The 12,490-nt window shown below is 49.4% G+C and overlaps 1 protein-coding gene across 5 annotated transcripts in view; it reads right to left on the bottom strand.

Moving 5' to 3' along the window:
* SH3PXD2A (SH3 and PX domains 2A) overlaps positions 1-12,490 on the bottom strand; it is a 243,018-nt gene that overhangs the window by 143,357 nt on the left and 87,171 nt on the right. For 3 of the 5 annotated variants that reach the window (XM_060641592.3, XM_060641590.3, XM_060641591.3), the window contains exon 3: positions 8,900-8,975. In XM_060641592.3, the coding sequence (XP_060497575.3) occupies positions 8,900-8,975 (76 nt within the window). Of the gene's footprint in view, positions 1-8,899; positions 8,976-9,532; positions 9,763-12,490 lie in introns of those variants that run through there. The other 2 variants (XM_060641594.3, XM_060641595.3) reach the window with 2 other exon arrangements.

Here is a 12,490-nt window from a genome sequence, read left to right as displayed (position 1 = left end):
CCCCACGTGCCTCATACGCTTCTTGCTAATCTTTAAACACACGCCTTCAGTTGCACTCGGGTCATTGACCTTGCTGTCCCCTTAGCCTGGCGCCCGAAGCCCTCATTGCCCCTGTCACCTCTGCAAAGAGGCCCTTTTGACCACTAACCTCAGATGCCCCAGATCACAAGACCTCGTTATTTTTCTCCCTGGCACTTATCACTACTGGGAATTGCTCATTTATTTGTTTGCTTTCTGACTCCCCCACTGGAAGGTGAACTTCCTGAGAGCAGGGACTGGTCTACCTTGTTCTCAGCTGCATCACCAGTGCCTCCAGCTAGGCCTTGGAACACAGTAGGTGCTCAAGAAATACCTATGGCAGGAACGAACAATGCAGCTCTTTCTCGTAGCGTTCAGAACCAGCTGCCAACAGCAGGCCCTGAGAACCACCCACTCCAGATTACAGAGTGAGAGAATAACTTTGGGGGTGGGGGCAATAATTACAGCAAGAGAGGACTCAGCACTCCCAGGGGAGGTTAGAGGAAAGCCACGTTGAAAACAGTACACAGTGCCTCTTAGGCCTGTAATCTTGTCCATCTTCTTAAAACCCTGGCATTACCAGCAGACCCTATTTTTCCTACTCTATCACGTAGAAGGTTTGTCTTTTCCTGCCACCCAGGTCATCAGTGAGGCTTAGAAGCCTCTTGGGCACTCTCCCCCAGGGGCTGCCATGTCTGCCAGTGTGTGTGACACGCTGCCTCCCTCCTGGTTTCCAAGGCCCTGTGGGGAGGGCTTTCTCAGGCTGGTGCCTGGTGTGGACACACAGAAATGCCTACAGCCCAGGGAGAGAGCCAGCTCTCCCCTACGCCACAGCCACGGACCAGCTCTAGCCAAAGACATCCCTTCCCCCTGCTTCCTTCTGTGCTTGAACAAACACCGGATCTGCAGCGCAGGGCCCTGGGGGGCAGGGAGAGGAAGGCCCCAGAGACTGAGCCTGCAATTCACCCAGCACCCTCCTGCACTGTGGCTCCAAACTGCCTCTTCATTAAGGGGCCGGTATGTAAACTGGTGAGCCAGTACAAAAGAGCGGAGCATGCCTGCTGTCTAAAAATACACCCCTCTAAGCTCAGAAGATAATAAGGCTGGTGGCGCCTACTTTGATTATGGCTCACTTTTATTCCTAAGCTACCCAGCTTCTCCAGGACCCATCAGCTCAGAAGCACTGATGGCTATAGGTGGGACTAACTCAGCTATTAGGAGGAAGGGGCTTTCTAGAAGCTCAGAGGCCCAGTCCCAGCCAGCACAGAGACACAGATGGCTTGGGAGTGGGAGGAAACCTGCAGAGTGAGCTCACCTCTTTCTGCTCCACTGCATGGCTTCTGAAGCCCCTTGATCCCTGGTCACAGTTGTTTGCTTTTTACATCAGCAGCTACACTGTCTACTTCACTCTGTAATGACCATTTCCTCCCAGGGAGCCTCCTTGGACTGACAAACTCAGGATACACAGGAAATCTACTCCAAACCCAGGATGGGCAACAGGAGATGGATTTTCCACAACAGTCTTTTAAAACAAGGCAGAAAGTTCCATGTAAACAGTAGGCTGCCCTGAGAGGCTGCTGAGCCCACCATGCTTGGCCCAATGTCCTAAAGATCATCATTTCTGTCCACCCCTCCAAAAAGCAGGAGACCCCAGAAAGCAACTAATACACTTGTGAGATCATCTCCCTGGCACTCCTGCATTTCTGCGTGTCTTAACAACAGAGCACTAACTGCTTTTGTTCTGGATTACCTTTTCAAAGGTGTTTGTAAAGAAACAGATTAGAGGACAGAGGTAGTGTCTTGCTCCAGAGTAAACAGCAGGTTTGCATATAGCCTTGGGACACAGAGATAGGGCGTGTCTCCAAGGAAAACAGGGTAGGTTTGCTTACTGCCTGCTATAAGAGATGTGGGCTCCCTGAGATCTGGCTTCCTCTCCTATCGTGTAACCCACAGGCATTCGTCTGGGCACACAATTCACCCCCACAGGGCCTGGAGGCAATGGGATCTGACACAAATGTGCCATAATAAAGCCTTTTGTCTGACTTGGGAGCCTCATATTTTCTGCTGGCCTCCACGAAAGTAGGGAAAGCTAACTGTTTGGCTTGCAAATGTGATCACATCTCAGATCTTTCGCCATTCTTGAGCAGAGTTCTTCTGCTCCTCCTGGGGGTCAATGCTGCTGCCCCAATCCCCATGCTCCAGGTCTGCTCTGTGTCCAACAACCTCAGAAGGAGCCCAAAGTTATCCCAGTATATGGAAACCATAGAAAGAAGAATTTATTTCCAAAGAAGGGGTGCTCTGCTTTGCAAAAGGATTGATCCCATGATTCTTTTAAATAGAATAGTATTTAGGACAACTGAAAGATGATGTGATTTGTCCCACAGAACTAAATTTGCAGAGATTCTCAGGAATATGCCTTAATGTAAAACAAGATTCACCTCTGCTTTCCACTTGGAGATAGGAATGCCAAGAAGTCAGGCCTGGGAGTGGAGCTTCTCAGGGACTATTGTCAACCATTGCCTCCTTCTGAAAGACCAGCCAGCATGCCTACCCACTAGCACTCACCAACCCCTTACAATAAAAATTCTTTGCTCACGTCTTTAGCTTTGGGAACTGACTCCTGCCAATATCAATTTCCTGGCTTTGATAATGCACTGTATTTACACAAGACATTACCACTGGAGGAAGCTGGGCACTTGGTACACCCCTTGGTGGCTGTGTGATGGTAGAAGGTGACTTGACTTCTCCTTAAACTGGGAATAGAGTCACCTACCCTGCAGTGTGGTGGTGGAATTGGAGGGGAGGAATGTGGAGTGCCTAGTAGTTTTGCAACATCTTGTGAGTCTGTTTCAAAATACAAAGTTTTAAAAATGCTGTGACTTAGGAAAACCAAATAGGTAATCTTGGGAGACTCATAATTAAATGAAGACCGTGCTCTGAAAGCCTGGGGCTATCCTGTTTGTAATTGTATTAAAATAATAATAAACTAAGCTGTTTAAGTGTGGAAAAAAAATCAATTACTCAGCTGCAGTGACCTCAGGACACTCAATAGAATGAGAGCACTTACAGGTCACCTGAGTCCCCATGAGATTCAGGTCACTCTCTGCCCCATGTAGTGCACTCCTGAAGCATAAGATAGTGATGGAAGCTGGAGGGACCGCTGCGGTGCTGGGTCCTTGGGCAGAAACTCCCAGGTCCCTAGTCTGGAGGATATGGAACCAACCAAGTGGGTGGGGGAAAGTTTCCAGCTGAGGCTGGCTGGGGCAATTCCTCCCTGCCCAAAAAAGGTACAGGGCAGGGCAGGAAGGACAGCACTACTACTTAATGGCTAAATAGTGGGGGAAACTGAGTTGACTTCTTTCTAAAATGGGATAATGCCCCCATACCATGCCATAAGGACTGGAGAAAAGGGTTGTAAGAGGGCCCAGCACAAGGCCAGACACACAGAAGGAGCTCAATAAAAGGTATCCGTACATAAGGGAGAATGTCCAATTTGTGATCAACCAATGAGTCTTAAATGTTTTATTTTTTTAAGTTTACTTATTTGGGGAGCCAGAGCACAAGCAGGGGACAGGCAGAGAGAGGGAGAGAGAATTCCAAGCAGGTTCCCCACTGTCAGCACACAGTCCAATGTGGGGCTCAATCTCACCAACCGTGAAATCATGACCTGAGAGGAAATCAAGAGTCGGACGCTCAACCGACTGAGCCACCCAGGGGCCCCCAACCAATAAGTCTTAATAAAGCACACACTATGTGTCTGGCCCATGATAGAAATGTGAGAGAACTAGATAGGGGCCTTGTCTCAAAGGGAGGCCACAAAGGTCAGTGAAAACAGCTAGGGGTATCTCCCTCTCTCTCACCTAATGTGGGGTTTGGAGGCCCAGGCATGACTGGAGGGATTCCTTCCCCTTCACCCCTTCACTCACTCCCAGGGCATCAGGCCCAGGCATAATTCTCTGCCTCTTCCTGCCTGAAAAACCACCTGGCTTTTTCCCAGAGATGCCTTTCCCAGAGATGCTGGAGAACCACCTGTCCCGCATGAAGGTCATAACTTCTCCATGCCCCTCCTGCGGGCTCTGCAGGCCTCACAAACACACAGATGGGCCAGGGCATAGTGGATCTTCACTTCTAGGCCCAGAAAGCAGGTTCTAGAGCCAGTGGAACAAGTGGGTTGTGGACAGTTCCCCTACAAAGCCTTATCCAGGATTTGATCGATATGCAAATGTGAGACCACTGGTCTGGCAATTGCACCGGCTGTCTGTCATCACCTTGTTGGCCCTGCTCCCAGCCACCCTCCCCCTAACCCGACTCTAGCAGTGGTGCAGGACAGTCTCCTGGGATGGAGCCTCTGCCTCTGGCCACGGAAACCCCAGACCCTCGCCACTTTTCAAACCCACAGGCTGACCCTGAACGCAGGCCATACACTACTCAGACACACCACAAACTTGTGTCCTAGATCCTGAGATTTATGGCTCATGTGTGGGATTTTTTATTTTTTTTATTTATTTATTTTTGCTAGGATTTGACTGGCAGATGAGGGCTTGTTAACCATGGGAAGCCACAGATTCCCTCTCTTCTCTCAATTCCTTTGCTTTCTCTGTCACTTCCACCAGCCAGTCAAGCTTCCACAAGCCCCCTGGGCCAGGCACGACAAAGCAAAGCAGCTAGCTAATGCTCCAAACACATCCCCTGACCCCAGGCCCCAGAAATGCCCATCACATCTTGGCACCTGGGAAGCTAAAATCGAGACTGTTCTGGAGATAATGGGTGTTCTCTGCTTTCTCCCCTTGGGTGTTCCTTGCTCTGAAAAAGGGCTGGCAGAGCTGCTCCCAAGACTGGCTGCTAAGCCTCCTGAGGGTTGGAAGAGTGAAGGCAGCTGGTGTGTGTGTGACTCAGGTTCTGCTGAGTCACGCTGTCAGGGCTGAGCCTGCGGGAGTCAGCAGGTGACCTTGGCTGCCTCCCCAAAGGCAGGACGTAGAAACAGAGACTTAACTGGTGTTAGATAATACAGTAGATGTTGGCCCCTGCCCACAACCGCCTTACTAGCACATGTTCTCATCCCTCACTGCTGTAGGTGTTCGCCGCTGGGGGCTCACAGCTGCCCCTTCTCCAAAGGCATGTCCCCTGCCCTCAGCCCTCGGGGGCTATTTGCCCACACTCCACGACCTCTGGGGGAGAGGAGGCCTCCAGAAAATGGATGACCTATGGGGAGTATAGAAGGTGTCTCCGACACTGGGATAACTCTGGTGCCATCCACCTTGGGCTTCTTCCCCTGCCCTGCCCTGCTTCTCTCACTGCCTTGGGATGTGCACCCGAGAGCAGCCCTCCAAGTCACCCGGGGAAGAATCCTCATCTCAGTCTCTACTTTTAAGGAACCTGACCTAAGACAGGAAACATTCCACATTGCGCTTCTCTCTTCCCCTCTCCTCTTGGGTTTGGGGCAGGTTGGGAACCCTTGTGCCCACGCGGCTCTCCCTAGTTTGGTTCCAACTGCGTTGGCTTCTTTTTCCTTGCTGTCCAAGTGAGGGAGTGGAGCATGAAAGGGTTAGGTAGTTTCTCATGGGCAGGGGGGAGCGAGGCAAAGGCCTGGGAGCCCCAGGATGGGATTCCGCACGGCCAGCAATGCCCATGCCAAAGTCCTGGAAAGTGAGTGAATAAGAGAGAAGCATCGGAGAGGAAACCCCACTGTAGGCAGAGGAGAAAAGCAGCAAAACAAGGGAAAGACAAGTTGCCTTGGATGGGATGGGGGCCAGTCAACCTCATTCCTCTCTACAATGTCACCCACTGCACACAGGTCCCATCATGTGGGGGCCAGAAGGGATCCTCTGTTGGCCTTTTCCAGGAGATGGGGGTGGCCATGGGGGCAGCAGACTTTCTTTATTCACAGCTGCCATTTATTGAGCAGCTGCTATGGGACAGGCTCTGTGCAAAGTGCTGCCCATGAATTCTTTTACCCTCACCACAATCCTTTTAAGAGGAAATTGGGGGCGCCTGGGTGGCGCATTCGGTTAAGCGTCAGACTTCAGCCAGGTCACGATCTCGCAGTCCGTGAGTTCGAGCCCCGTGTCAGGCTCTGGGCTGATGGCTCGGAGCCTGGAGCCTGTTTCCGATTCTGTGTCTCCCTCTCTCTCTGCCCCTCCCCCGTTCATGCTCTGTCTCTCTCTGTCCCAAAAATAAATAAAAAACGTTGAAAAAAAAATTTAAAAAAATAAATAAATAAATAAATAAATAAATAAATAAAAAAGAGGAAATTGAAGTTCAGAGAGAGCCCCAGTGCCATAGCAGTTGTGGGTTATCCTCCTGGGGTGGCTGATGGGGCCTGAGGTCAGAGATAAGGTTCTGGTGCTGGTTACACCTCCTGCTGTGTGGCCTGTGTGAGTCTGTTAGCCTCCCTTAGCCTCAGTTCCCTAGTCAGTAAAATGGGGATAATAACTCACTGGGAGGAGCAAATGAGACTACACGTGTGAGTGTGCTGTGTGAAACACTAGGCGCATTTCAGGAATTGGCAATAATTGGGTCCTGCTAGAGGCTAGCCACAGTTCTGAGCCCCTGAAACGTATGAATTCATTCTATCCCGCCAACAGCCCCATGAAGTAGACGCTAGTATCCTCCCTATTCTCCAAATGACAAAGCTGAGGCATATACAGAAGTTAACACATTTGGCAACTGACAGAGCCAAACTCTGGAGGGGAAGGTCAGGCAGGCCGTGTGACCCCCCAGACGTTGGACTCTGGTAGCAGCAGGACAGAAGACTTGCACTTCCCCCACCCCTCCAAGCCACCGTCCTTGGAGGTCAACTCCAGGGCCCCCTCCATTGCTTTGCTGCCGTCCTCAGCTCACAATGACACACTCCAGACACTCAGAACAGCACCGTGCTAGAGAGGGTCACTTCCTGCCTGCACTGGTTCCCTGATTAGGGAGTAGACTCTGCCTCTCTCATCTCTCTTAGTAGCTTGAAGGCTCCTTAGATGAAGGCAACACAGCTACATCTTCCCTTGACTCGCCAGGCCATCCCAGCCCCTAGCCCCAGGTAACTTATCCCAGGGCCTGTCATAGGCTGAGCCCCTCACTGCAGACAAATGATGACGAGGTGATATTTCCCTGGAGAACTGGCCACCAGTGGGAGAAAAAGCCCATCCCTCTCGAGGAAATAAGCAGCTTTCATGCCCCGAGGCCAAGCCCACCTCTGATACCAGGGTGCCGCCCTGGCCTCATGTTGGCTCTGGGACACTTGTGTCCACAGCATCCCAGCTGGGCTCCCAGGTCCTTGGGGGGGCAGAGCATCTGGAGTGTACTGGAGCAGCATCTAAGGTCATACAAACCTAGGTGTTGAACATTCCAAATTTCCTCAGGACTCAGTGCAAAGCCAGGTAGAACATGGAAGTCCCCTCCGTTCACTCCTCGGCCAGTGACGGAGAAGCAGTCCTCTGCCTCCATAGAAGAAGCCTAGGGGTGAGATTCTCTATACCCCCACTGACTGGTTCCAATCTTGCCCAAACCGTGGGATGTGGAAGGGCAGTTCTTCCCCATAGCTAAAGTGATTGTCTGCAATTTTAGCACGAGACTCACAGGACTGCCAGCAATGCGTGTTCTTGTCTTCCGCTGCTTTAGCAGATGTGGGTGTATGAGGACCACCTTTCAGAGAGGACCAACTCACTGAGGGCGGTGCCCCTGCATGTGTTTTCAAGTCACCAAGTAGGTGCTGACCACAGGCTGACGGGGTGTCAGAGAGTAATGAGACAGAGACCCCGCTCCTTGCGAAAGTCCCACTGACTTTGCCATTGCTGGGCCCAACAGCAACGAGGGCGAGGCCCACTGTAACCCAGCCCTGCTCACTGGCCTGGGGAAAGGCAGAGGATCTGGGGTCAGGTTTAGGGCAAAGAGCCCAGACTGGAGAAGACTTAGCTCTGCCACATTTATGAGGAGTTACTTAACATCTCTGAACCCTAACATCTTTATCCCTCAAGCAGAAATCAGAATATATACCTCAGTATGGACATTTGTATACAATAACAAAAAAAGCACTTTGTAAGCTATAAATTGTGCACCAATTTAAGACATCATAGCAACAGTAGATTATGACACATCTGGGAAGTTTTCCTCTAAATTATACATAATCAATTACCTTGAACATGTTCCAAAATGGTGTAGTGGTTAATGGCCTTTATGACCAGAAAGACCCAGGTTCAAATCCTGACTCTGCCAACTCACAGGTTGTATTATGTAAGCTCTCAGAGCCTCGGCTGGATAATGTGCCAGGAGGACCCAAGATCAGACATGGGGAGCGTGCTTAGATTAAGGGTCTCTATGATTACAATGGGATTAGTAGAAAGAGTTCAGCCTGGAGTTCTTCATCTTCTCATAGAAGACTTGATCTGTCTGTGCTTTCTGGAAAGAGGAAGCCAAAGTCCCAGAGCCTAAGAAATTGCTTAGAAGTTGCATGGCCCGGACGCAATAGAGGTGGCCTGGGACGGTGGGAGAGGTCCCTGTGGTGGCAGTGGCCTTCATAATCAGGGGCTTCCCATCTTCTGGGAAGTTATTAGTATGAAGATTCCTAGGCCCACCCTGCCTAGAATTTCTGGCTTAGTAGCCAGCCTTTTCTTCTTCTTCTTTTTTTTTAATGTTTATTTATTTATTTTGAGAGAGAGACAGAGAGACAGAGAGAGAGAGCAGGGGAGGGGTAGCGAGAGAAGGAGAGAGAGAATCCCAAGCCTTGACTCGGGGCTCAGTCTCACAAACCATGAGATCATGACCTGAGCCCAAGAGTTGGATGCCACCGACTGAGCCTCCCAAGTGCCGTGTAGCCAGCCTTTTCTCAGCCTAAGAAATACTTCTCCCCAGGTTGCCTCCCATCCCAACAGTGGGGCCATCCAAAACTTACCTGGAAGGAAGGGGATGATTCTCTGCTTGGGGTCCTTCTGGCCACCTTCAATGGGAAACTTATCCAAAAGCTGCATCTGAGAAGCCAGACAGACAGAGGTACAAGATTCAGAAGACTGGAAGAGCCCTCAGAGTCCCTTCCCCATTCCACTCCACTGCTCCAGGGCCCCACTGCCCTCACACAGATGAGTGACACCTCAATCTCTTATTTCACAGACGATTAATAAACCACATGGGGCATGAGAGAGAGGAGGCCAGAGCTCTCTATGCATCAAAGGGGTGTCTGAACAACCTCAAGGAGGCGTGGGGGCATAGAGAGAAGTATCTGAAGATGCCCCCTCTTGAGACCAGGGTAGAGACCAGCAGGCTTTCCAGGCCAGGCTACAGGTGGGGTTTCCAGAACCTTCCTTGGGCTCAGCTTCTTTCATATGTTATCTGCTAGGTGAGCCCTTTAGCCACTGGCCATCTCAAACCATCCTGGGCCAGCACAGGGGAAGGCCCCACCTGATACTTCAGACAGACCACCCACCTTCCAGAACTGCTCTGCGGAAACAGACTCAGATGTTATTTTAATTATAAAACCAAACCCAGCCCGTTGCCCCCACGCGGTAAGACCCCCTCCTCCATTTCCTACCTTCCCACCCTGAGATTGCTGCTGTTTTTCCAGGGACAGACCCACCGGAAGAGTTTCCAGGGTTCTGGAGGAACAACTATTTTTTTCTTCTGCTATTCTGGGCTGAAATTCTGCATAAACTGGAAAAACACACAGGAGACAGGATGGACGAGGCCACAGCCCCTGTGTGTGTGGTTAATCTTCCTTCCAAGGCACAGGCTGAAGCAGAATGACCAGGGCAGGATCTAGCCCTGCTGCCCCAGCTGTGTGACCCTGGGCAAGGCATGGAAGCTTGCTCAGTAGGGCTTCAGGCCCCTCCTTGGTCAAATGAGGAAGATCAGTCACATGATATCCGAAGTCCATTCCTTCCTTCAGATATTTATTGAGTACCTACTTAGAGCACTGAACACCAAAAACATGGCCAGAAAGAAAAGCAACAAAGTCCCGGCTTTCAGGAAGTTTACATTCTAGTGGAGGGGGACAAACAGTAAACAAACAAATATGTATTGATAAATGTTATAAAGAACAATGAAGCAGGGTAAGGTGTTGGAGCACAACAGAAGTTGTTCCTTGGTATGGCGTGCTGAGAAAGGTCTTAGGAATCAGATGGCAATCTGGTAGAGACCGCAGGAGGTGGGGAAGCAAGCCACAAGGAAGGGAGAGAATGCTCCAGCAGGGGGAACGGGAAGTGCAAAAAGAGCCTGAAAAGGCCAGTGTGGCTGCTGTGGAGTAGAGCGAGCAGGGGCTGAGGTACAGGCAATGAGATCTGAGAGGTGGGCCGTATCACGGGGAGGAGAGCTTAACTTCACGGTGGTGAATGAGCCATAGGGTGGAAGCAGGATACCAGGCAGGAGCCTAATGATGGAGGCTTGGACCAAAGTGCCAGTATGAAGGTGGCGAAAGTAGTCCTGTGCTAGATTTCACACGTGTGCATGCACCTGCGCTCTTTCCCATCCACCCCACCCCTCACCCTCACCCAGTGCTAACACATGATTTCAGGATGCTCTCTTGCACAATCATCATCCAACACACACAGGCACGCAGGCTATTTAGAGCCCACACGTGAAGGGCGGGTCATGGTCGGATTCGATTCAAAACAAGACAGAGACTGCACCATTATTAACTTTCACTTCCTGAGTACAGACTGAAATTTAACAAAAGCTGGCTCATGAGTTTTCAAACCTTAATGTTGTAAGTCTATCTCTCAAACATCTAATAAGTGCCTACTTCATGGAAATATACCCACCGGGACACAACACTATAAACCTGTACTTAGGATTTTTTTCCTTAATTGATACATTTTCAAACAAATTCAATACCCAGTAGAATTCCCATTTTCTCCTTTTCCCATTTTTCTCACCCATATTCTGTTCAGTACATTTTATTTCAGTATCACATAAAAATTCATGTTCACTGAAGGGAAAAACCAGAAATTACAGAAGCAGTGGGTGATCAAAAGGAGAATGAGAATCACTCATAATTCCTCCCCTGGAAAAAGTGACATTAATGTTTTAAGGTATATATCCTTTCCAGACATTCTTCCATGCATGTAAATAAAATAAGCTCAACACTCTGACATTCTATAGTGAACACTTTTCCACGTCAATGAATACTTCCATATCAGCACCACCATAACTAACTGCAACCTAGAATTTCGGTCTTTGCATGTGCCATAGTTTATTTATCTACCCTCCTACTGTGAATATGTAGGTTGTTTCAGACTTTACCATAGGTAATCGTGCTAGAGGAAACCTCCTTGTCCATGTGCCTATGCACACTTCCTTACTACTATTTCTATTTTTTGTTTCATTTTGTTGGAATCTGTGCATATTTAGAGGTGCCTTAAATCTTTTCTGGAAGAAGACTGAGAATAAATTGATGGATAACTAATATGTAGAGGCCAGGCCTACGGTCTCTCCGAGCAATGGCTCTATAGAATTTCGGAGGAAGAGTACAGAGATGTCTGAGAAGGAAGGCAGGCCCAGCAACGCGCCCTGGTGTGGCATGGTCTGCCCTCACTGAACCGCTCTTGTCCTGAAAGACGGTGGCCCGTGCCCAACAAACTGTGGGATTAACCCAAGTTGGGGCTCGAAGAAGTTAGGCTCTAAAAACTTTAGTGTCCTGTCAGCTCTGACATAGACTTGTTCTCTGATTCCTAAGATTCTGAGACTCTCACTCACAGTGCACGGGGAATATGGGGCCAACGGGAGTGAGTAGGGGGCAGGCAGGGTTCATGCATTCATTCCTTTCCTCCAAAAACATTTGCTGTGCGCTTCCTAGATGCCAGGCCCTCTGTTAGATGCTAGAGATAAGTTAAATTATAGTCTTTACACTACGAAGCTCACAATCTAGGTGTAGAGCAGGGCATCACACCTTCAACATGCGTATGATGTACTCACCAACCCGTGAAAAGGTAGGCTCTGATCCAATAGGTCCAGGCAGGGGCCTGAGAACCTGCATTTCTACCAAGCTCCTAGGTAATGCTGGACCTGCTGGCCCGTGGACCGTACTCACTGCACAGCTCTAGAGGTGTTCTGCCTATGTGACAGTCACTAGCCACGTGTGGCTGCTGAGCGCTTGAAATTCGGCCCATCCAAACTGAGATGTGTAGTAAATGTAGAATATACACCAGGTTTCAAAGACTTAGTGCAAAAGAAACATGAAACGTCTTATTAACAATTTTTGTGTTGATTGTATATTGAAATGATAGTATTTTGGATATATCATGTTAAATAAAAATACTTTTAAAATAATTTCACCTGTTTTATTTTATGTTTTTAAGTGGCTACTAGATAATTTAAAATCACACATGTGGTTCATATTATATTTTTACTGGAGAGGCTCTACTGAGGCAAGATGGTTCTCAAAGTGTAGTCTAAAGTCTGCAGATGCCAGAACCATCTTTGGAAGGGGGGGGTGCGTGGTGTTAGTTAAAAATGCAGTTTCCTGGGCCCCATTCGGAAGTTTGTGAGGTTTTGC

The sequence above is a fragment of the Panthera onca genome, chromosome D2, assembly GCF_046562875.1.
Source record: "Panthera onca isolate mPanOnc1 chromosome D2, mPanOnc1 haplotype 2, whole genome shotgun sequence".
Lineage (NCBI taxonomy): Eukaryota > Metazoa > Chordata > Mammalia > Carnivora > Felidae > Panthera > Panthera onca.
The sequence above is the reverse complement of the archived record's forward strand: the minus strand, read 5'-3'. Positions and strand labels throughout refer to the sequence as shown.